The sequence below is a fragment of the Phasianus colchicus genome, chromosome 13, assembly GCF_987193195.1.
Source record: "Phasianus colchicus chromosome 13, bPhaCol1.hap1.1, whole genome shotgun sequence".
In the NCBI taxonomy this organism is placed as follows: Eukaryota; Metazoa; Chordata; class Aves; order Galliformes; family Phasianidae; genus Phasianus; species Phasianus colchicus.
In genome coordinates, this window is record NC_143448.1 from 2,289,444 (window position 1) to 2,313,059 (window position 23,616).

A 23,616-nucleotide genomic window follows, 5' to 3' on the forward strand; every position below is an offset into this window, starting at 1 on the left:
TAGCTTCCCTAATGGACAAAAAATGATGCTTCAGAGCAAAGAGGTTTTTAATGAGACTAGTTATCATACCCTTATGCTGAGAGTAACTGAGAACTTTCCTTTTTAAATCTTCTGATGAACCCCTTAGCTTATGAAATGGGATATAGCTCTCCAGCTCTTTGATAATACGGCATCCAGAATTCAATATTCCTCCTGAAGCATGGAGGCAGTCAAAGCCTCTGATCCTGCTATCAGCAGGAGAAAGTCTGTGCCATGGTTCTGACCCTGGGAGGCAAAAAGCCCTGATTTTAAATGATGCCCATCTGTGTGTGTAGTTCTGACTCAAGTCATGTGTTTGTGACAGGTTGAGATCACACCAGGGCAGTTTTCTGTGCTTGGGGCTGTCCATCTGTATCTAGTTTACCTCCCAACTCACTCACTCCTCCCTTGGATGGGGAGAGAAGGTGGTCCAGGGCTGTTTTCTCTTGTGGTAGAGGAAGGCTTTCCCTACACCTCTGCTTTTGTATTGTGCTTGGGACTCTTCCCTTCTCTCACACAATTTGTATGGCAGGAAATGCCTTCTGTTTTTGTGAATCACTTTTCACACAATAGAGGTGCAGTCCCTGCGGTTCTATGGATCATTTACCTTCCTGATCTCACAGCGGTGGTCGCTCAGCCAGGCTCTCTCCACGGGCCTTGCCTGGTTTGAATGACACAGGCAGCTCTGGGCCTCCATAGTGGTGTGTTCTCCTCTTGTTACCTCGCTTTACATCTGGAGAGGAGATTGGATGTAATTCAGTCCTTTTCTTCGTGGTTCTCATGGCATGCTATGGCTAAAGTTCAAAGCTGGAATGTCACTTAGTTTTGGTAGTTCCTAGAGCAGGCTGCCTCCTGTGATAAGTTGTATTTGGACTTCTGAAAGGCGAGAGTCAGGTAGCAGTTGTGGCTAGCTGAAGTGGAGAGGTTTCTCCTTCCTCAGCATATCCCAGCTCAGCTGTGTTGCCCATAATGTGCCTTAATCATTTCCTCGGCATTGTGGTGGCTGGGCCTCATTTGTTCCTGAGGAGCGCAGGAGCCTGCAGAGGTTTTATGGCTTTTTCCTAGGGAGGGAGGGCAGGGCAGAAATGAGCAGGGGGCAGAGTAGGTGGCCATGATGAGCAGTCTGGGACCGCATGTGATCTTGTAACACAAGTGGGTGTCAGGTTATTTATCTTGAGATTCTTGCACTTCTCAAAAGGTTGTGTTATCATTAGCCAGCTTCTGCCAAATTTGGTGAGGATTTTGTGCTTGGGTGGAAGAGGGCAGTTCAAGCTGAATGCTGCTCTGAGAGAAGGACAAACAGAGCTCAGCTACCCGAGCAGTGCTCAGCTATTTCATTCTTGGGCAGCATTTACGTACTTTGGAAGTGTGTTTGTAACCCACACTGGTGTGTAACACAGACTGTCTGGTTCTGCAGAGCATTTCTAGGGAAGTGATGAGGGTGACAGCAGGGAAATCTGTAACATACATACCTGGAAACAGGCTCTGTTAGACTGACATCCTTGCATGACTTCTTTTTTCTCCCTCTTTTACAGGTACCAGAGATAAATCGGGACGGGCAGTGGCAATAATAACAACGAGGAACACAGCCTGGTTAAACCCTCACTGCAACACCACTGAGCTGGTTCGCCTCCTCCTGTACCTGCACAGCATCCCAAGGTTTGTGATACTCCTGGGCTGTCAGGGGAAATTTTCATGTGCTCTACAAATGTGGGCTCCACCAAGACTTTTTCACTTTGAGATAGTTAAACTAATAAGAATTAAAGCTGACTTTGTCAGTGACTTGGTAGGCTTTCAACCGTTGATGAATGGAGCAGGCTTAACACCTGAGAATGCTTCTGCCTCTCATGCTTTTTCTTGTGCTTTTCTCTTCATTCCTGATTCTGGGAAAGATGGATTTTTGGGTCTGATCCAGAAGGGCTATTCTTGTGAGGCAATGTGAGTAAGGCCAAGCTTGACCCAGAATGCCTTGAGGAAGGACAGTTTTTCCTGTGTGGATCCCTCAGAGGGGGGATCAGCACCTCTGCAGTTGTTGAAGAGGTATCCTAGGAATTGGAGAAATTGAAAGTTCACATGAAAACGGTGGTAAAACCTGAGCAGGTGGTGGTTTCCACTGTACCTGTTGGTTAAGGGAAGGAAGAGTGGCTAGATAGTTAGCTTTCCTTATACAGAGCCATAACATTCCTTCTTTACCCCATTACATCTGAGGGTTTGATTTTCATGGACTTGCTGATTGTCACTGTTGTCTAACGCTACCTCTTTCTCTGTCCTTGCAGACCTGAGTGTCAGGCTTTGGGTCTGACTGTTCTCGTGGATGCTCGTCGCTGTTCGCCGGTTCCTGCTCTCTTCAAGGCATTCAGCATTTTGCAGGTGATCCTCGAGCTCAGACAAAGGAACGCTTCTTGGCTTGCTGTCTTAGTTGGAGGTTATATCTCCATCTGCTGCTTATGTCTCCATCTGCCTCCTGGCTTTGGGAGATGAAGTTATGCACCCAGCCCTGTTTGAAGAACTTGCCAGACTGCAGACAAAGCAAATAAACCTAAGCAAGTCTGAGTTAGAGAACACTCCTCCCCACCCCTTCAGATTTATTTCTGTCTCTACACCGAGAACAGCCCTATATCTGAGTCTAAATGCTGTCACAAATTTACAGTTTGTGGTGATGCTGCCTGTTGCACTGGATCTAGGTGAAACACGGGGAAACACACAGCCCACCACAGAGAAGGGAGAAGGAGAGGCCTTTGCCTGCTGCAGCAGGAAGGAAAGGCACTGTGTGCTGTACCAGGTGGAAGAGCACATGCAGCTGTTCGTGTGGCTGGTGGTGAAGGATGGGAAGCGGACATGCTGTAACTCTATATTGCTTCAGGTCAAAGGCTTTCATATCAATCACTTGGAAAGCAAGTGGGCTGTGTTGCCCCTGGTCCCAGATTGCTTCTGTCTGTTGTTATTAGAAAGCCAGAGGAGATTCTGGGTTGTAGCTATGACTAATCTTGTTTAAGCAGGTGTTCCTTTTAAATCAGAGCGTAGGTCTCACAGGGCTTAAGCTCTGCAGACTGAATGGGGCAGTGTTTTAATGAGGCTGGTGTCCCTGTGGTTTTTGTGCTTCACTGCCACATCTGAGTGTTGGGGCTGAGTCAGAGTCCTCCTGCTTCCTGGGCTGGGTGGAGGTGTGAGCACTACCAGTGCTCATTCTCTGTGCTGAAGGACTAATCTGGTGCCCTGCTTAGTTCTGCAGAGGTAACGAGCAAGTACCTTTTCTTTTTGTTACGTTCACGTGGCAGTGGGCTTGCTAAAACTTTTCAGTGCTTCCATGTAGGTTGCATGGCTGTGTTTTAGTGGGGTAATTTGGAAAACAGCAGCATGTTGAGAGACAGTGTGCTGTTGGGCCACTGGTAGGTCGTTGCTCTCACAGAACACCACAGGAATAAATTCCCTCCTCACCCTATGCTTCATATCCTTTGAAATGGGGAGGGAGGAAAAGCTTTTTTTTTTTTTTTTTTAAACTACTTGTGTAATATCCTGCTGTGATGTCAGTCTAGCTCTAAGTAGAACAACAGTTAGCTAGCAGGGATTAGTGTGCTGCAAGAGAGATTGCTGGAGCTGAATGTGTGCTCCAGGTAACAGTGACTGACGGCTGATTGCTCTGCCTGTGGTCTGTTGGTCCTTACCTTGCCTCCTGTGCAGACTCTGTAAACAAGACCTGCTCAGCTGGCTCACTGTCTGGTCTTGGCACAAGAATAATCCCCTGGCTCAACCGAGCCTCTTGGGGATGCCTAGCATTTACTTCTGGTTTACCTCTGTGATCCCACAACATTGTTCCCATCTGCTCCAAAATAAGGACAGCAGAGTTTAGAAAACTGACTTGCCTCACTGCAGTTAAGTGTTCTAGAGCACGGCAGGGTTTGCTGCACAGTGGATGCAGGAGCAATCAGTAAGTTGGGCTTGTAAGGTCACGTAACAAGTGATATCCTCAGGGTCCTCTCTGAAATCCTGCTACACCTCCCAGTTTCTCTTATGTCTAGCACACTGTGTCTAGAGAGCTCATCTCTCTGTTGTTCTGTTCTCTGCTCAGCAGGACTTTATTTACACTGCTTTTGTGAAGCCCGCTATGAAAATGTGGGTGGGATCTGTGAAGTTCTGAGATCCAGTGTTGCTTGTTCAGTTTGGAAGGGACATTTTCCTCTTGACTCAGCGGTGAGAAGCACTGCTTCGCAGCGGATGAGCACAGCAAAGATGACCTCATGCAAAGTCCCTTCCTGCTGCAGTGCTCCAATCTATTAACCCTATAGAACCTCCCTGGGGAGAGAAGAAGAATTTCATCCCAAATATCTGTGGGTCAAGATTTGTCAAGCTGAGGAAATAGCTCTTCCATTTTACATCTTTCCACAGTGGATGTGTGAACAGAATTATTAAGTGCTAACAGACAGATTGCAGGTAGCTTTCCATGACTTTCATTTGCTGTCCAGAGCCACCTTGTGAGCCCTTCTCACCCTCTTTGCCTTCAGTTGTGTTCTGCGAGACTTTATTCCCTATCCTCTTAAGGATGAGTGTGCATGAAGACTACTGGAAGTCTTTCTGTCCCAGACAGTACTGGGAGCAGAGGCAATATCAAGTGCTGCAGCAAAGCTAACTTGAGAAGGAGGAGAAACTCTGTATAGAGGAGGAGAGGGGAAGCATGTAGTGTTTATGTGCTGCAGAATGGATCATGCTTTGTTCCTGGGGGAAGCTGTATAATAATGCTTTGGAACAGGGTTTGTGCAGAGGAGAATGCTGCTCTGATGCTTGGTGACAGCTTGGCACCAGCTAGCTCTGTGCTGTGGGAGCCTGTTGCTTTGAGTTTTGCTGTGCCTCAGTGAGCAAGGCAGTGTGTGCTGGACTTCAGACGAAAAAAAAACAGCTGTGGGATATTCCTCTGCTTGAGTTCTTAGAATGAGATGCTTCTGAGAACTGCATATCAGTGCAAATGCTTAATCCCTAATCTGCTGGATCTGCATTAGACTGGGAGGGGAGAAGTCTGTTTATGAAGACAGACAAAGAGTAGTAGTTTAAATTTCTGTGTAATCCTTTTGCTGTTCAAGGGTTGTATTTACATTCCCTATTAGTGCAGTAGTGTGGAGGACCTGGGTCTGATGTTAAAGATCAGGAATCTCATACAGCTCTATGAGTAGTGCTCACTTAGAGACTGAGCATGCTAGGTGGGGGGTGTCCCATAAGCAGAGGCTGCCCAAACTGCCTCTGCTTCAAGTTGTGCCAGCACGAAGGTTGGCCGTGGACTTGAGTCAGGAAGCCAGAAGGTGATTTGAAGCTTTTGCCTGAAGAAAACTTATAATCCTTTCATTTTCAAAAGGGTTAGTGTTTGCCCTGCTGCTTTCTAAGCTGCTGTTAATACTGCCCTGTTCCTTTAACGTCCACATTGTACCTGTGATGGGGAATGTAGCGTTCCCTTGAAGGTATTGCTGTGTTTTTGCTTCCACACAGCTGGACCTGTTAGCAGAGGTAGGAGATGATATGAAAACCTGTAAGGAAGCTTCTGCAGGCAGCATCCCACTGCTTCCAGCTCTGCCTGCCTCCCAGAGCATTCCTGTGAACTGCTGTTGTCCACTTGGATGGATCCCTCAGGGCTGGATGAGACTGACTTTTCTCCAGCTGTTTGGATTAAAAAATATGGCAAAACATACTTAATTTCTTTTGGAAATATTTCTTTCTCTTGAAACTTTTCCCCTGCCAGCTTAACCTGCAAATGGTTTTTCAGCTGCTGTTTTCAGCACCAACACACAAGCAAACAAATGTTTGGCTCTTATAACCCTATGTTACACCACCCCACCTTTATCCTCTCAGAATCACAGAATGGCCAGGGTTGGAAGGGACCTCAAGGATCATAAAGCCCCAACCCCCTGCCACATGCAGGGCCACCAACCTCCACATTTCATACCAGCCCAGGCTGCCCAGGGCCCCATCCAGCCTGGCCTTGAACACCTCCAGGGATGGACGGGGCATCCACAGCCTCTCTGGGCAGCTGTTCCAGCACCTCACCACTCATAGTACAGAACTTCCCCCTGACATCCAACCTAAATCTTCCCTCCCTCAACTTAAAACCATTTCCAGATTGTACTTCTTACAACTGCTGGAATATAGGAGGGATTGTGAAATAATACATTTATCTAATTCATAGCTCTGTGACCAACTTGGTGCTGTGGATAGTTCTCATCCTTCAGTACCTCCTAGCAGACAAACTCAGAGCTACTGGTGCAGCTTCAGTGTCCTCCCATCTTCTTTTCAGATGAGCTTTCGTATTTTCCCCTTTCAGCCTAATTCTGCTGTTCTTTTTGGTCTTTTGGTCAGTGTTCAGATAACAGTGAAAGTATGAATAATATGCTTTGGAGAAAGGGATTTGAGAAGACAGGAACCTCTTGCTCTGGGAGGTATTTCAGCTGGGTTATTTTCCTGACTGTTCCAAAGGATCCTTTTAGCATCACAGAGAAATGTCTTTTCCTTTGTTCTGTGGTCCCTTGCTGCTGCCTGCACTTGCAGAATTGGGTTGTGCTGGCATTGTTTCTAAATTGCAGTGCTGGGTGCAGCATCAGATTGGGCAGCTCAGTCTCTGGTGGGAGCGAGATGTCTGCCTCTGTGTGCTGGCCCTGCTGCTCGTGTTGGATATTTTACCTTAAACAGTGCTGGGGCATTTTCTTAAGCAGTGCTGCTGTCGCCTCCTATATGGGAGGCTCCTTGCAGCCTGAGCACTACCGAAAAGGATTTGTTGCTTGACAGTTTCCAAAGTCTTTGCAGATGCAGTTGGACATCTACACAACACTCAGATGGAATGGCTTCTATCTAACCAGGAATGAGAGCTTCTCCTTGTAATCCAGATCCTAGTATCATTTAGTTGGTCCTGTTTCTGTGATCCAAATATTTCTGCTACGTTTCCCTGTCCTTGCTGTCATTCTGTCTGTTTCTCAGTTTCCTGTAGGGTGCTTCTGTAGTTGGAAAGCTGATCCTGGGTCACAGATTGAGCCGCATCTGCCAGGCATCCCTCAGTATAGGAATTTCTCTTGGTTTAGCAGAAGGATGTAAGTCTTTGATTGTGAGTTGGCAATAAGTAAAGAGAAGATTTCATTTTTTGCACTGTGCCTTTCAGTTAGAAAAAACGACCTTGACATGGACATTGAATGTAGTTCTTAATTTTTTCCTTCGCTGATTCTTTTCCATATGTGTAAGGTAGCATTTTTTTTAGAGTAGCCAAGACCTGACCTCTTTCATTGCTGCCTTAAATACTGCAAGATTAGTTGATGTGAAGTGAACTACCTTAAGGCCTCGGTGCTCTGCAGAACAGCCTTCCCTTCCTAGTGTCTGCCTGCCAGGGTTCCAAGTACCTTTGAAATTGTAATCTCTTGTGCAAAGCTGGTATGGTAGATTCTCCATAGCATCCTGGATGGACAGGTGATGGGATTTCCCCTCTATTCTTTTGCAGGACATGGATCCTCATTGTATTCATGGAGTACTGCTTCTGGTTGAAAGAGATCTGACTTTTCGGATGGAGAAGCCAGCAGCAGGACAGGTAATAAAACCATTTGTGCAGGGGTTGCTGGGGAGCTCTTTTTATCCTGTGTTTAACTCTCCAAGCAGAGGGTTCTGAGTTCACTAATGTATGCTTATTCTCACATGAAATCTCTTTAGTTCTCTATATTTTATGGTTGTAGTCTCTTACGGGTGTGGTATTTATGGGGTTGTAAAATTTCCTGTGTGCTGAACCTATCTCTGTCTTGCTGTGTTTATTGTCAAGTCCATCGCTGACGTGTCTGCCATAATTATGTCAGTCTGCTGGGGCCCTTGAGATGCAGGGGGTTTGCTGAGGATGTGGAGAGATGTATGGAGGAGCCTGTTAATTAACAGTAACAAATAGGCTTTTCTTGCTCTCCTCTGAACGATGGAGGAAATCCTTGGTCAAGAAGAGATCTCGTTCTTCTCAATCCTGGACTCCATCCCATCAAGGGACTCGTTGCTTCACAGACTGTTGCATATCTCATGTTTCCTCCCCTTGTAGCCGCTGCTGTCAGCGGCTAAGAGTCTTCTGCAGGAGGAGGAAGAGGAGATGTGTAAGCTTGTGAGGTTCTCCTGCAGCTGAGATGTCTGGGAAGGGTAACAGAAGGTGCCAACAGAGGAGGGAAGATCATCACAGCATCACCATACACCCCCACAAGAAGTAAATGTGCCTTGGTATTCCACAGCTGTATATGAAATATAGGCTTTTTAGCCTCTCTAATTGTCTGTGGTGAGTGAACAGAGCATCAGGCTGCATCTTACTCATCTCTCTCTGCACCAAGACTGTTAACATGCTGCAGGGGAAGACTAAAATCCTGTGCCCATCACAAAAATCCTCTCGGTTTCAAAGTAGACCCAGTCCTCCTTTTTGACCCTGGAGGACAGATTTGTGTTTGCTGTGTGTGTGGCACGCTGACCTGAAAGCCTAAGAAACAGCAAATGCTGTTAGTCCATTTCTTGCAGGTGTGTGCATGCAGAAAGAGCTCCAGAAGGCATTACTTAAAAGCACTGAGCACATCCAAATTGTGTAGGAGGGAACAGAACAAAGCTTAATAAAGACATGGGCATGCTGGAGGAATTGGAAACATCCTCACTGTTTCATATGGAAGTGAAAACTTTGCAGTGCATGTATTGGGTTAACACTCTGCACCTGCACTCCTGGTGTCTGGGCTGGGTTCCACCTCTGTTCAGGAGCACTTGTCTGTCCCTCCAGAATTCTCTGCTGAGGTACTGCAGACTCAGAGAAAGCAAATTATCAGTGCTGAAATCTAGGAAACACTCGGAGCAAATAGCTGCTGTGGTGAGTGGAGAGTTGAGGGTAGGGCAGGGACTGCTCTGAGAGAGAGGCTCAGATTTTCCAGGGAGTGAGCTGGGGAAGCTGGGGGCTGGATTTAGACTCTCAGGCTCTCCAAACAAATGCAAATTACAACCCAGTGTGAGAGCATATGAGGGAGCTGAGTTGCTCCGCTTGTACTTGGAAGTTTTGGATGTAGCTAGAAAAGGCTGGCTGCTGCCAGACTTCCATCACAGATGTTCTGCTTGGTGAAAGGACGTGTTTTGGCCTGCATTCCCTCGGGGTTCACCCACTAAGCTGCACAGCAAACTGCTCCAAGATGGGAACTGATTTTTTTCTTCATACTGCAGATACACAGTGTGCCTTGTTTTGATGCAAGATAAATGAAGAAATGCTGCCTCTTGTTAACTTCCCCTCCTCCTTGCCAGCACTCACCGCCCTTTAACGCAAATGTGCTTTTGTTTCTCCCATTCTATTTCAATGCAGTTTGAAATTCTCACCTCCATGAAATCCCTCCATAAGCACATAGACAGCTCACAGCTGCCTCTGGAACTGGAAGGGACCTTCCCATACTGCCACCGGGACTGGTTAAGTTTCCGTATGGTAAGTGGGTGTCTGGTGTTCTTCCTTACCTGGGACAAGGGAATGGCATGCTAAAGGAGTTGAAGCAAGAGAGCAGAGCCTGTGAGCAACTAAGCCTACAAGCACAGAAAGGCAGTGTTTCCTGCAACAGCTGTGCATGCAAATGACTATTTCTGCTGTCAAAGGAGTGCTGACATTGTCTTTGTAACATAGAGGTATCCTGTGGCCTATTAACATAGCTGGAGGAACTTTAGCTTTTAGCTCATCTGCTTGAACTGTATTAATTCAGGTTTGACCGTATTTTGAGGGGAAAGAAGAAACAGAATCGTTTGTTGTGATGTGCAGTGACACTTAAGGCTTAAGGACAGACATTCCTTGTGCTAATCTCAGGAGAGGATATTAGTGCCTGATCATCAAGGACTCAAAAATTGATTGATCAGAAAGTAGATGTTTTGGGGCTTGGGACAAGCTCCCTGGACAAAGCCAGAGGTGAAAGCTGTGGTCCTGGAAGGAGTCAGACTTGGAAGGTCCTGATAATGGTTTCAGATCCTTACAGGAACATGTATTTAGTGCTTTATTCACTTATTTACCAAAGTTGTCATCTAATTTGAATGCTTTAGAAAACACTGAAACTAAAAATACAGGGAAGGGCTAAATAAATAAATAAATAAATCGGTCTAGGGATGTTTTCTTCCTCTTTGAGAACTGTTTGCATGAGGTTAGGAGGCTGCCTTGTATGGATTCTGTTCAGTGTGCCTTGGGAGCAAGGTAACAGTAGGAGGCAGTACCAGCAACCTATTCCTTCTCCCTGTTTCACTGCTTTGGATGTTCCTCAGTGCCATGATCTTGTTTGACCACTTTGGAAATGTTTGAGCTGACCCAGGTTAAGCCTCAGTGATGGAGGGGCTGCAACTGCAGCAACCAGATGCAGTTTGTATGGGAGGGAGCTCTAGCAAAGAGTGCTGCAGCCATGTGCTGGTGATATCTAACAGGATTGCAGGTCTTGCTGGCCATGCAGGGCTGTCAGAAGTCTCTAGAAGTAGCTTTTGTGGCCCTAATAATTATCCCCTTGTACAGCCTCGTTGTGGAGGGAGCATAAGTCCTGTGGATCAGGATCGTGTGTTTGTTGAGCATGTGAAAGCTGGATTGAGACATGATCTGGCACACTGAGACAAGACCGGATTAGATCTCTGTAAAGCTGCACACACATTGCCTGTCTCCACGTTGCAGTTGACTGGCTCACCTGCCTCCTGCACTCCCACAAGGTTCAGTGGTCTCCCAGCTCTGGTCTCGCTGCATGGAATGCTACATGGCACACAGTGCAGGATTTGAAGCAGGTTATGGTATTATTGATAATGTTATCATATTGCTGGTGGCAAGCTTCAGCAGTTAAGCTTAGCACTTGCCAGATGTTAGTTTTCCCAGTTTACTTTTGGACAGTTTTTGTTTTTAAACTCTCATCTAAAAGTACACTGAACCCATGCTGATGCAGTAGAAATGCTGAAGCCCAGTCTTGGTGCCTAGGATAGAATCTGAGAACTTGAGGTTGGTTTGGCAGTGGGGAAGCAGACAAGCTTTGCAAGAGGATGTGGATTAGTTTTCTGGACAGAGTTAAGAAAAGCTGAGGTGCAGAAGGATAATTCTTGCAGAAAGGAGCTTGGTATCAGAGCACCTCTTGTTTCCGTGTAAAATGTTACCAAAGGGAGTTGGTGTCGGAATTGGTCTGTATGGGTTGCCTGTTTATGTAATGCACTGGATGTGCTAATGACCCTTTTAGATCTGCAGCTGTGTGGCAAACAGTGTTTATTTCCTGCCTCGGTGATCTCACCTGCATCCTGCCTGCTAATCTGTCCCCTCTGGGGCTGTTCAGCACTCCAAAGAGGCGGTTGAATTCAACTGAACTCAAACAGCAGCTTTCACCATTTGCCTTTTCCTTTTTTTTTTTTTCCCTTCTTTTCTTGCTGAATAACTTTTCCTCTCTTCCCTGACTTTAGTGGCTGGAGGGTGGCATCTGTGAGTCTTTAGGTTTATAACAGTGACTTTTTAGAAAAGTACTGTCTCCTCTCACCTATGTGTGAAATGGTTCTTTTAGTTGTTCTTTTTTCCCAGAAGAGAGAAGAACCTTCAGATTTGCTGCTAGTTTAAGGTGCTCTAATTGTGGAAGCTTTCCAGTTTCCTAACCTTTAATTTACACTACTTTTAGCAAGAAGAAGGATAATTTAAAGTATAGAGATTCCAAGTACTAGTTCTAAGTTTTGTTCTTCCAAAAATGCATGTGCAGTGATTCATCTTAGTGGGAAGTTAGAAGAAATGCTAATTGTAGAAGAAGGTGGGACATAATTGCACTGATTTTCTTTTCTCTAAAACGTGGTCCAGGCATGCCGTGAGTTTGTAAGGTCGATACAGAGTGGTGCATCTGAAACCTGTGGTGGCTCATGGGCCTCTTTCTACTCATCCAGCCTTTCCAAATGGTGTAATTGAACCCTTGGGTTCATGTGTTTGATCCTTTTGTTTTTCTTTTCCTTTTAACCTTTTGCATACTGAAAAGACAGCTTTCTTCATCAGCTGTGAGACATTAATCTCTGCCTCGGTCCTTTCCTCTTACAGAAACTGGAACACTTGCTACAGGGATGCCAAGGGGCTTGTGCCTTCCTCCAGGGAGCCATTCATAAAGTGGAATCTGGAAAATTACCAGAAAAAGCTGAGGTAAGCATGTCTCTCACCCTGCACCAGAGGTGAGCTTGGGGCAGCAGAGAGCAGGAAGCTGAAGAGCTGCGAAAAGGCCCTAACTTTGAATGTGAAAGGTGTAGTGGCAGGTCATTCTGCGAGCTGTTGTTGTAAGCATTAATCCCCTCTTCTTGAAAAGCTTCCTAACCACTGGTATAGTGGGAAATTGCTGCCTGCTCTGCATTGTGTCCCAGCAGCCCAGTGTTGGAAGATAATTGCAAGAGCCTCTCTGGGTAGATGAATGCATCTTTCGGCAGGAGTTAGCTGTCAGAGGAAAATGAGGGTGAAAAAATCATTCTGTGCCCAGCAAGTGGAGTACAATAGGAAGTGGGTTTCAGTTTTGGTCTGGTGGGGTGGAGTATTGAGAGCATAAGGGAACACTGTTTAACACTTTGGGCTTAGCATATTTGAGAGAAACAGCCCTGGGAACCAAACTCCCTCTTTCCTAGAGTAGGACAAGGTGAGATGTGGTTTAGTTTGGGTTGGCCTCTGGTTTTTGCCCATTCCCTCATCACCTGTATGTTGCAGTAATAGCTCATCTCACTCTTGAAATCCCTCAGGAGGCTGCTGTGCTGCTGAGGAACTACAGGCAGCTGATGAAGAATGTTCTGGAGGATGCACGGCTGGTCAGGCTGCAGCTGGAGGGTGGAGCACTGCTGGCCAGACTGAGGAAGGAGGAGTCTTGTGTCACCCTCACCCAGGACTACAGGTGAGCCCTCAGAGAGGGAGAAGAGAGGAGCTGGAGGTGAGCACAAAGCAGGTGGTGGCATTCTTGGAGAATGACCCATTGGTGCAGTCTAGTGCACAGTTTTTTGGGTATCAAGGGCTTCTGTTGAAAACAAAGGTGAAAAGCATGACAGCTGTACCCTTATCCTGACTGCTTCTTTCCTAGTCCAAAAAACTTAGTGAGCAGATTCATCTAGACGGTTATTTAAGTTCCTTTTCCAAGCCAAATCCCACACCTTGGGTAGTGAGGAAAGGGTAGGATATTTTTTGTGCCTCTAAAGCAGAAATTGTAATTGATGGTGCCTGCGACGGATGTTTGGTCCAAGGTTCTGTGATTTGCCAAGGCACTCCTTATGTAAGGGGATTTCCAAGGACCTTAACTGAGAGGAATGCTTTCTGGCTGTAGCAGGCTCTGATCTCTTCTCACATTGGTGTGGTTTGCACAGCAAATATTCACTGCCCACTTGCAGAATCGCTATGAGAAGCGGGGGGGAATGAGAGAGGCCAGCTGTTTGAAATCCCCGGGGCATTGCACAACTCCTGTTTGTACTGTCAAACACCTGAAGCCTATCAGCGTGTGAAGTCCTCTGTGCTATGTGCTGTGCAAACAGCAAGGCATTCCCTTGCAGCCCGGAGCTTCCAGCCTGGCTGTGAGATAAGTTCTGGTGCGTGGGTACGGCCAGGGCATAGTGGGTGGTGGGGGGTGAGGAACGGCCCCGCATCTGCAGCCTTCCCTAATTAAGCTCTCTGTTGCCATCACAGGCAGAGAGGTTTTAGAAGAGGGAACGGAGTGAAGATAAGAAAATAGCTTGCAGGGTGTCTCACCTAAGCGCAAGGGAAAGAATGTTTCTCACTGACAAGTGGATGGCTGTGGGAGTTGCTGCCCAGCACTGGAAAGGCAGGGTGGGCGTTTTGGGGACAAGCACTGTAACCGTTTCTGCTCCATGCTAACTGTGATTCCTGCAGCAGCTCTGGCAAGCCACGAGGGCACACTTCTCTTGCTGGTCTGCTAAAATACACCTAGTGCAGTTTTGGGCAGAATGAGGAATTGGAGCCTACTTATTCTGACATAACGTGAGAAACAAAGATAATGCGGGTGGTTGTGTTTTGTGTGGCTTTATTTTATTCTGTTTTTAAGCAACACACGGCAACTTCACAGACTTAAGAGAATGAGGGGAACATGTATGCTTTTTATGGTTTGTTTTGGTTTTGAGCTAAACATGTGTTCGTGTGCAGGGAAATTATCAACTTTGAAACTTGACCTGACAGAGCCTCAAAGGATAATTTACTGCTTTGATTACCTTAGTGAGGATAGGGGTGGAACACACACACACAGTGCTTTGATTGCGTGGTGTTTGTGAGCACATGCCGAGGCTGTGTAGCGTGTTCTGTTTAATTCAGGTCATATTCTCTGCCTGCCAATTTGTATGGGGGGGAGTGTGTGCTGTGGGGCTCTCTCCAGCCTGAAGAGGATAAATGAAAGCAGACGGAAAAAGTTATTTTTTTCTTCTTTTTAGCTTGTGGATCAGTTGCAGAAACTAAAATCCATGTGGTATTTTCAAATAAGGAAATGCCTGCTTGTCATGCAGCTCAGGGCTGAGGGCTCTTCACTATTCCAGGATCCCTTCAGATGAGGGTAAAACCTCCCATCACATGGCTAGAGAGCCCTGTGTAGGGCACTGCTGCTTTTAGATCCTCTGGCTCTGCACTTGCTCACGTAGCCCCTTCTGTCCAAGCTGGTGTTCAGATACGAGAGGTTCTGGGTTCTGTTAACCTTGCAAAGGCTCCTGTCATCATGGTTTTTAAGGGCTGCCTTAACGGATGGGATCAAAGCAGAGTTGTACCAAAATACTGTGGCTGGCCTGCTACAGCTGGCATGGAGTGGCTGTTGATGTATGCGAGTCCAATGCTGAACTTCTGTAACGTGAAAAATGAACAGTGCTGTTGTGTCTGTGCGCCCAGCAGAACCCACTGTATTGCTTTTTTGATCCTTTGAATTGTTAAATGTAGATCAGTGCTGAAGTCTTCAGTTTCCCCCATCCTAACACATGTCCTAGCATCCAAAATCAAATGGTTTTAACCTTCTTAAGTCGTCTTTTGACTGTTGTTAATCTCTTGTCACACTGTGTGGTGCAAAAGGCTGACCCTGCAGACTCATGACATCCCAGACTTCCTAATCTGAAGTTGTGAGGCCAGCTGTGAACAGGGAATTGTCAAAATGTGCAGCAACTGCATATGCATAGAGACTGAAATTTCAAGAGCAGGAGTTTTCTGCACTCTTATCTCCAAACAGATAAAATATGCCAACCTGAAGTATTGGGCTAAAGATAAAAACTGATCTTTCAGAAGAGGTATGAATGGGAAGGAGAGACCCAACTGCACCATCACTGGGGGATTACAAAAGCAAGAGGCCTGCCCACTTCTGCAAGGCATGCATTCTGCTAGCTCTGAAGGCTTGTAGCTTCATGTAGCAAAAAGAAAATCATGTAACTAAAGCTTGATTGCAGTTTAGAGATAGTAACCTAAAATAGACAAGGAAGAAGGCTTGTGCTCTGTGCAGTTGCATACTATCTGCCAAATACCATTCGGAAACACATAGCAAACAAGCCCTGCTCTAGTCATTCAGTAGTAATGAAACTTCCCTTGGGGCTGGTTTTGGCACCTTTCCCTGCTGTGTCCTTTCAGGGAGCCAAAATGCCCATCAGTGTTTGGTGACACAGAAGAGCAGGGGGACCTCACTGCTGCTCAAATCTGACCTGGGCTCTGGGAGGAGCCCCTAAGTGTGGTTCTACCCTGAGGGATGCTGTAGCACCACAGCTGTGGCTCCCACTGGTAACTCTTCCCTCTCTGGTCCCAGCATGAGCTGACCTGGAGATCTACATACTCACCAAGTACTGCTGTAAAAGATAGCTGTACCCATGTAACTGCTCATCTGAAGAGGGAAAGGAAGACCTGGAAGTGCAGGTGAGCTGCTGAAGCCAGCTTTGCTGCTTATTTATTGTTAGTGGAGTTGGCAGGGTTTAAACCCAGCACATCTGCATCACACCAACTCCTGCGCTGAGAGCTTCCCCAGCTCTGTTAGCACAGCAGTTGAAAGCTTTCCAGGTTTTGCTGTCCCAGCCTTTCTGGGCATTGAAATGCTGCCCGTTGGCCTATTTGAAGCTTTTGTCACTAAATGTGGACAAATGCCACGCAGACATCCACCACTTCAATGCTATTAATAATACTTTTTGCACTTTTGGACAGGAGTTCTTTTATTATGAAAAAGGCTCGTTCATCAGTTACGTGGGGTTGGCTATAGCAGGTGTGTCTGGCTTTGGGATATCTCCTGTATCAATCAACCAACCCGTGCCTTGGAGGCAGCTCACTCAGCCAGGTGCAGGAGGTGTGCAAACACGCTTCTTACCTTGTGGTGGGTTTTGAAGATCCCACTTCCATCGTAAGCCTTGGGAAGCTGCCAGAAGGCAGGCAGCAGCAGTGGGAGCTCTTACTAAATTGAGACGTGAGTGTGGAGACCGGGTAGCAAGGCAGAGGGACTTTTAACCTCATCTTCCACCAGACATTTTCCACTGTTCTCATTAACACTGCTCTTCTGGCACAGCCAAGAGCTGGGAATGCTTGCCAACAGGAGGTGTCCAGTGATGCCTTTCACCCTCTCTGCTATGAGTCAGAAGTGGAGTAAAGAAAACACAAATATTTTTTTATTAAAAGGTGCTTTATACTAGTCAGACCAGAACACACCCCATGCGTGGTTCTAGCAGTAAAACTGCGTTCTCTCAGTGTGGTGCAGGAGTGGAATCTCATCGTGTTCTACGTGCTGGCAGGTATGGTAGCCATGAGATTAGATGAGAGAGCTGGAAGAAAGGGAGGAAAAGCTCAGATGGTGAAAGCATGACCAGGTTGGGTGCTGGGCTCTGTGCAACATGGAACCAGAAAAATCATTATCCCTTCCCCAGATTCCTCATCTGAAAAGAATTTGTGCTTGCAAGCTGTGAATAAACAGCTTATAAATAGATGGAGGAGTGAAGTCTCCTTTTGTTTGCAAAGGCAGTTAGCCTCTGTGCTTTGAGGGGGGAGTGGTGGCAGCCAAGAGCTGGTTTTGTGAGCTGGCTATTTTTAGTGTGATTTGGAGATCTGGATGGGAGCCCTGGGTGGGGACACACGTAGCAGAGGGAATGGGCAGCGAGGAGCAGCCTTCCTGAGCATCAGCTGCCAGGTTCCTGATGCTAAAGCCAACTCAATTCCAGCAATAGAGGGATCCTGGGCTGCCCTGTGCAGCTCCCCTGGGCCTGGCTGTGCCATTGTGGTCCAGGCACCGGGCTGTCTCAACGCCCTGCTTTACTCATCTGTTGGTCACAATAGGGAAGTTCCAGTTAAATGGTGATAGAGCCAGATCTGCATTGTCTGGGCTGTGGAGAAGCCATGCAGTCATTCCTGTCACCCAACCTGATTTTGCAGAGGTCAGCAAATAGGAACTTTGAAACTTATGCAGATTCAGAGAAGACCTTCCTTTTGGGTTTGGCAAAACATAAGTACCAGCTGGAACAGCTCACCAGTGATGTGATCAGATCTTTGCTTCGCTTGTGTCCTCTGAAATTAAGATTTAGATGTTTTTGCACACTCTATATATCAGAGCACAACCACAATTTGTGCTGCAGATAAGATCGTTCTGCTCCTCTGCACTGGTCTTCCCATCCCAGATGTCTCGGTGCTGGCAGATGTCAAGGCGAGGCAGAGTTGCCTAGGCAGCCCAGGGGCCGCCTGCTTCATGTGTAGCACTGACACCTCTCTCCCTTTACTTTCACATGCAGCAGGAAGCACAAAGTCTGCTTGAAGCTGTGGCCAGCAAATGCAGGATCTCTGCGGTCAGAGCTGTGGTAGCTTAGAGCTGTGTGGTGTTTTGCATGTTCCTAACCCTAAGACCTTCATCTTTAGGTTCAGATAAATGCTCCACGTTCCTTGAAGCGAGATGAAAACCTGTGCTGAAATACCAGCCCCAAAGTTTAGCAGCTTTGCCATGAGAAGCCTCTGTGCTGTTGCTGGTGGCACAGAAGATGCTGACAGACACAGAACCCTTTGCCCCCAGCAGTGCACGGGTGGCAGTGCTCTTCCATGATCCTGTTTGTTTGTGTCAGGTAGGGGGAGGAGCGCGCAGGAACATTTCTATCCAAACACACCGTGCTGCTTGGTATTCATTTTCTTGACAGTCCAACCAGTTCCCTGTGTTGCTGTGGTGGTTTTAGCCTGGTGAAAAGCACTTAGGCTCACATTAAACAAACCCTGTTGCTCTGCACATAAAGAAGTGAGGAGTGAAACGCGGTGCGGAGCCACTTGTGGCACTGGCAGGGAGGGAAGAGCTCACAGAGCTGCTCTTTGGTAAGTCTTCATTGCTCTGCGTTGGGTTTTCAGGACACAATCTCCTTCTGTTTGTTTTCTGCTGCTTACCCTGCATTCTGTGGGGCTTTACCCAGAAGGCTCATGTTTTGCTTGTTCTTGTTTGCAGCCTTCGTCATGCCAACAGGGCATTAGGTAATGAGCGTCATGCTGAGTTGTTTTTATCTCTTCAAAAATATGACGGAAAAAATGGCAACAAAATTTCCAATATAGGATGTTAGCTGGGCTGCCTGGAGTTCCTGGTTCAGCCCACAGCATCTCACAGGCACCCTGCTTTGTCCTGCTGAGTTGGGGTGGATGTTTCTGCTGCTGGGGAAGTTAATATCACAATCAGTGTTATTACATGTATTGTAAAGAATGGGATGGTGTAAAAGGAGGAAGTATTGGGGAAACTATGGTTTGCTGTGGTGGTGGGTATATATAGATACGAGCAGAACATCTTGAAAGCCTTGTGCCCTAATTCCAGGGGCACAGCAGTTCCACTAGAGCAGCCAACCCAAAAATGTGTATAAACATCAGGCGAGTAACGTTTGGAGACAGGAGAAGCTAGTAGGAAACCACAGGTTGGTGGTCCTAAATAGGTGCTGTCTGGGGCTCTGCTGTGGGGTGAGCTGAACCCTGTAAGTGGGTGATTTGATGGGCTGGGAGATTCTGATAGATCTTGCTGGGGTAACTGAGTGCAAGTGAGGCTGGAGAAAGAAAGTAGAGTAGCAGTTTGTAACCACACCTGGATACCTGTATGCTTCAGTGCCATTGCTTTTAAAGGGACTGTGAAGTGTATTTCTGCTAAAAGCACATCAGAGTGAACTGTGCTCCAGAAGAAGGTTCTCTTGGCAGTTATGGTCTGTGGTGTGTAGCATTAATTGTGTTCTTCCCAGCATGTTTGCTGTGCTCAGGGTTCAGTTTGGGCTGTGGTCTCAGCCAGTCCCGCTGTTCGGTGTCCCACGGGCAGCCCCACGCTTGGTTTTGGATGCTGCACCTTTCTGAGGACACTTTGGGGTTCTGAACACTGTGCCAGCTGCTCGAGTGCCATTGTTAGGTAACTAAAACCACTGTGGCCATGTCGGTGCTGCAGAGAATAATTACGGTTTATTTAGTGGTTCGTGCATTAGCTTTACCTTAAGAAATTCAAATTGTAACCTTGGCAGCATGCAAACTTTGCAGCTTGAAGAGCAGGCATGTGCCTTTGAGGCTGACCTCCTTTATGGGATCATTACAGCTCTGGCTGTCACTGCTACCATAATGCAGTAATGGCCGGGAAAGTCTCTAATGCATTTCTGTTGCTGCAAAACAGCCCTTGGGCATATGATACTTTCTCTGTGAAGCTGGAAGGGTTTCCTCCTGAAGCATTTAGTGACTTGTCGACCAGGTATCAACACAGAGAATCTGGTGATGTCAAAGCTGTCCTTAGTTGCCAGATTCTATTCCTGTTCTTCCGAAGCCCATAGAGACTTCCACTTGGGAAGCTGCACACCAGGAGTGGAAGAGCAGGTGATGCTAATGTTGGAACATTGGCTGTGTTTCTTCTGAGTTGCACAAGAATCAGAGCAGTTGTCCTAGGAGCAGACAGAGGCAGAGATGATCTTGCTGCTTCCTTCCTAGGGCACTTGCAGGCATCTTGCAGCACCTGCAGGCCTGCTGGATGTCTCTGTGGCCATGTATTTCTGTAAAATCAGGTCTTTTTGCTTAGAAAGCTGGAGTATGACTCTCCCAGGCTACCTTTTTTTGAAGGACAGATTCAGGCAGAAATGGCCTTTCTATAAATTACAGGTTTAAAATTACCCTGCTATTATCCAACCGTTTGGCACTTCTCCAGAAGAACTGGAGATGTTTGGAACCTTTTCCACTGAAACGATAATGGCCCAATGAAAACAGGATTTGGGGAAACATAAACTGACATCAAGCTACTCCTTTTTGCTATAAATTATATTGACTCTGCACTATTGCAAAATTACTTTGGATGATTTGACCATGGAAGAATGCAGTGAAAGACTCTTATTACCGCACTCACATGTATGGGGAAATTGCAGTGCATCCAAACAAACTCAGGCTTAGACAAGACTTTCCACTGACTTCAAACAACTCTGCTTTTCTTCTTTGGATTTGCTCGGGCTGCTATTAAAAGATCTGTAAGGTGCTGAAGGTCTTTTTGTTTCCCTTTGTGTAGGTAGAACCAAACTTTTCAGTATGTTTTGTTTCCTTTAGGAAGGAGGGAAGGGCAGGGATGGAAAACTCTGAAGTCTGTCTCTGAAATAGTTGTGTGTGAGGTGTAACTTTCCTATGGTCATCGCAGGTCACTGTTGTGTTTATTTTATGCTAGAAATTATTTAGGAAGGAAGTTACCAAGTGTATAGGTGAGTGGAAATGAGTGTGTGGGTAAAAAGATGTGCAGAGATTTGGGATGATGTGCCTAATGCCTAAATGATAACTTTATGAGAGCTGGAATTGCTTAAGTGAATCCACAACTTTCCCATGAGCTGAGAGTGATTCCTTTGTTTGAGTTGGTTTGCCTGCCTGCTGCAGGGTGGGAAGGGCTGTGGTCCTCTGTGTAGGAGTGTACAAGATGGATGTTAGTTGGAGGGCCTGCCAGGCTGCTGAGAGTGAACTGTCAGGAGCTGACAATGTATGAATGGAGTTACCTAGGAGATGCAGTGGAAGACCAACAACTGCATGTTGAGGTTTTGATGGACACTTGCCAAGCAAGACAGAATGCACGAGAACAGTGCAGCCAGACCTGGAAACGTGGGCTGAAGGTGCTGGGATGTTGGGGGAGCCCAGCTGAGCGGGAAGAAGGTCGTGTAGGGTTGAACCTGAAGCCCTCCCTGGGTCTGAGCCTGGATGTGGGTGCCTTTGGGAGTGTTTGTGGGATGGATTGTGTGTGCTCATGGGCAGCACCAAGGGAAGGGGCAGCTCAGGGCATTGTGTTCTGCTCTGATAAGTTTATCAGTAACCTGCTGCAAGAATTCCCAGAAAACAAGATGATTTTAAAGTACAAGAGCAAGAATTTTAGATAATGATATATACACCAAAGAGCCCCATTTATTATACAGAGGGAAACAAGAGTTCATTTCAGGCCCTCTTAACCTGAGATGAATTCTCTTTCAAGTTGCTTACCAGAGTACAAACCCCTAAATCCTGATTCCTGGATCCTGACTCGATGCAAGTTTGATAGGTCTGTGGATCAGTAAAGCAAAAATTCCTTGTGTGGTTAACAATGCCATTTTCAGTTCTGTTGAATCTGCTGAGATAAAGGGAAGTTGGCTGTGTACCTGCAGCTGTGTATCCATGTGGTCACATTGCCAGGACGTGGGTTGCATTGGTGGCACAGAGGGCTGAGTGCTTCTCATCTGGAAGATTCAGCTTGGCTCTTTCCTACAGCTTTCTGCAAACATAGGGCAGGCTGGGCCTCAGTGAGGTCTGTGCAGAGCCTGGCTCTATGTTTTGCACCAGGAGTGGGAAGGAGTGGTGTTGGGGCTCCTTTTTCCTCTGTCAGATAATGACCAGTGCTCTAGGCTGGGCAGGGCAAGAACTGAAACTTGTTTCAAATTGCTGTATCATAAGATGGCCACCACTTTCTCTTTATCATAGGGTTGGGTGGGTGTTTGGACTCCCTCACCCCTTGCACCCCCTTACAGAAAAACTCAGCAAACCAGTCTTCTTGCTGATGAGTGTCATCAAAGGAGGAACATCAACACTGAGGCATTCTCTCTGGAAGCTCAGAGACAGGTTGGAAAAACATTTCCCATCACAAGAGAACAGTCACGATACTTGCAGGTAGCAGCCTGTAGTGCCTGAAGTTACAGATGTCCACTGGTCTGTGCCAGCATTTGGGATGTGAGTGTGCTTTCCTTGTGCCAGCAGGGACTTCAGACCCATGGGAGTAAGACTGAAGGGTGTCTGCCTATCTGTCAGTCAATATTGTGTGTTGCTGGAGCCTTATCCAGAAACCAGAACTTAGCATTAAAGCAGTTGCCAAATACAACTTCATCGCTCTCCCAAACTGTTTCTCATTAGCTCTCCTCGCTGTGTCACTGCTGCTGATGGCTACATTCAGAACCTCTGTAAACAAACTTTCAAGAGCTCAGCTTGGACAGTGGTAACACAGCTCCTGGGTTAGATCTGGGTCTGTCCTGAGGACAAGGTTGTGAAACAGAAGGCCAGTATGGTCATTGTTTGTTGATGGGTGGGTTGGGGAAACACAGGAGCAGCCGTACAGCTTGGATCTTTCCATGGAGGCTTGCAGACGCTCTGTAGAGAACCTGTCTCCTTTGCACTGCAGTAGCACTGATCTTAGTCCAGAAACAATTTGTTATTCTGGCTGCACTTTGGAGAAATTCATTCAGACTAATGGCATTTTGAAGAGGGGGGGAAAAAAAAGAAGTGTCTAAGAGCCTGAGGTTTGCAGAGTTGGCCGTAGCACGTTGGGTGGAATTCTGAATGGAAAAATCCTGTGGGTTTCTGCTATGCAGGGAGAGTTGTCCAGACTCTTGCACCACCTCATGACAAGTACTATCTAAAAGCTGTCGGGTGCTTGTGACTAAGTGCTTCCATTTGGTTGCATTTTGTAGGTTCAAGGCCTATAACATGAGACAGAAGTAAATGTGAATGCTGAATTGCATGTATTAATTTCCATTAGCATTTCCATTAGCAAAGCCTCTGTAATTTTATAACCTGCCTGTCTGTTTCACAAGTCTTTCAAATAATTTTAATAATATGATTTTTAAAAAAGGCAATGCAACCATGCTGTCACAACCCAGGAGGCTGTAAAATGTTGTTAATGTAGAAGCTGGTTTGGGATAAGTGCAGGAGGCACTCAGGAGAGGCTTGCAGCACTTTCAGTCTGTCCTTGTAGAAAGAAGGGAGATGCAGAAGCAGAAGAAATAGGAGTTCAGGAGTGCAAGAGATAACTCAAATGCCCACCTGTCTCATGCATCCCAGCTGTAATTTAGCCAGACCTGTGCCACAGAGGTGCTCCAGGCCTTTGGAAGGAATGTGCTGATGTGGATGAACTCCCCAGAAAGTAAGCAGGTCTGTGTTCGATTCCTGAGTTCCTCCATCCCTGCCTGCACACAGTGCTGCTGCCAGAAGGGTGCTGCCTGGCCTGGCTGCTGCCTTCTGGGCTGCACAGCTGCCTGGGGAGCTCAGTCCTCCAATCTTCCCTGAACAAAGTTGTAAAATACAACTTCTCTTAGTGCTGGGGTGCTGCACACTTGGCATTTTTGTGGCTGGTGGAAGTTTTTGAGGGTGAGGATGTCAGGTGGTTGTGTATTAAGTTTGAATGGTGGTTTTAGAAACTGAAGCTGCCTGAGCTGGTGTTCTGTAAAAGTCATTGCTGCAAG

The 23,616-nt window shown here is 46.7% G+C and overlaps 1 protein-coding gene across 9 annotated transcripts in view; it reads left to right on the plus strand.

The window, feature by feature from the left end:
• Positions 1–23,616, plus strand: part of PLEKHG4 (pleckstrin homology and RhoGEF domain containing G4) — a 79,831-nt gene that overhangs the window by 31,526 nt on the left and 24,689 nt on the right. For all 9 annotated transcript variants that reach the window (XR_016470824.1, XM_031615288.2, XM_090149767.1 and 6 more), the window contains exons 5-10: positions 1,554–1,677; positions 2,295–2,388; positions 7,484–7,570; positions 9,335–9,451; positions 12,038–12,136; positions 12,718–12,866. Coding sequence is in view for 8 of the 9 variants with exons in the window: in XM_031615288.2 (XP_031471148.2) it covers positions 1,554–1,677; positions 2,295–2,388; positions 7,484–7,570; positions 9,335–9,451; positions 12,038–12,136; positions 12,718–12,866 (670 nt within the window). In the remaining variant the exon portion in view is untranslated. The remainder of the gene's footprint in view (positions 1–1,553; positions 1,678–2,294; positions 2,389–7,483; positions 7,571–9,334; positions 9,452–12,037; positions 12,137–12,717; positions 12,867–23,616) is intronic.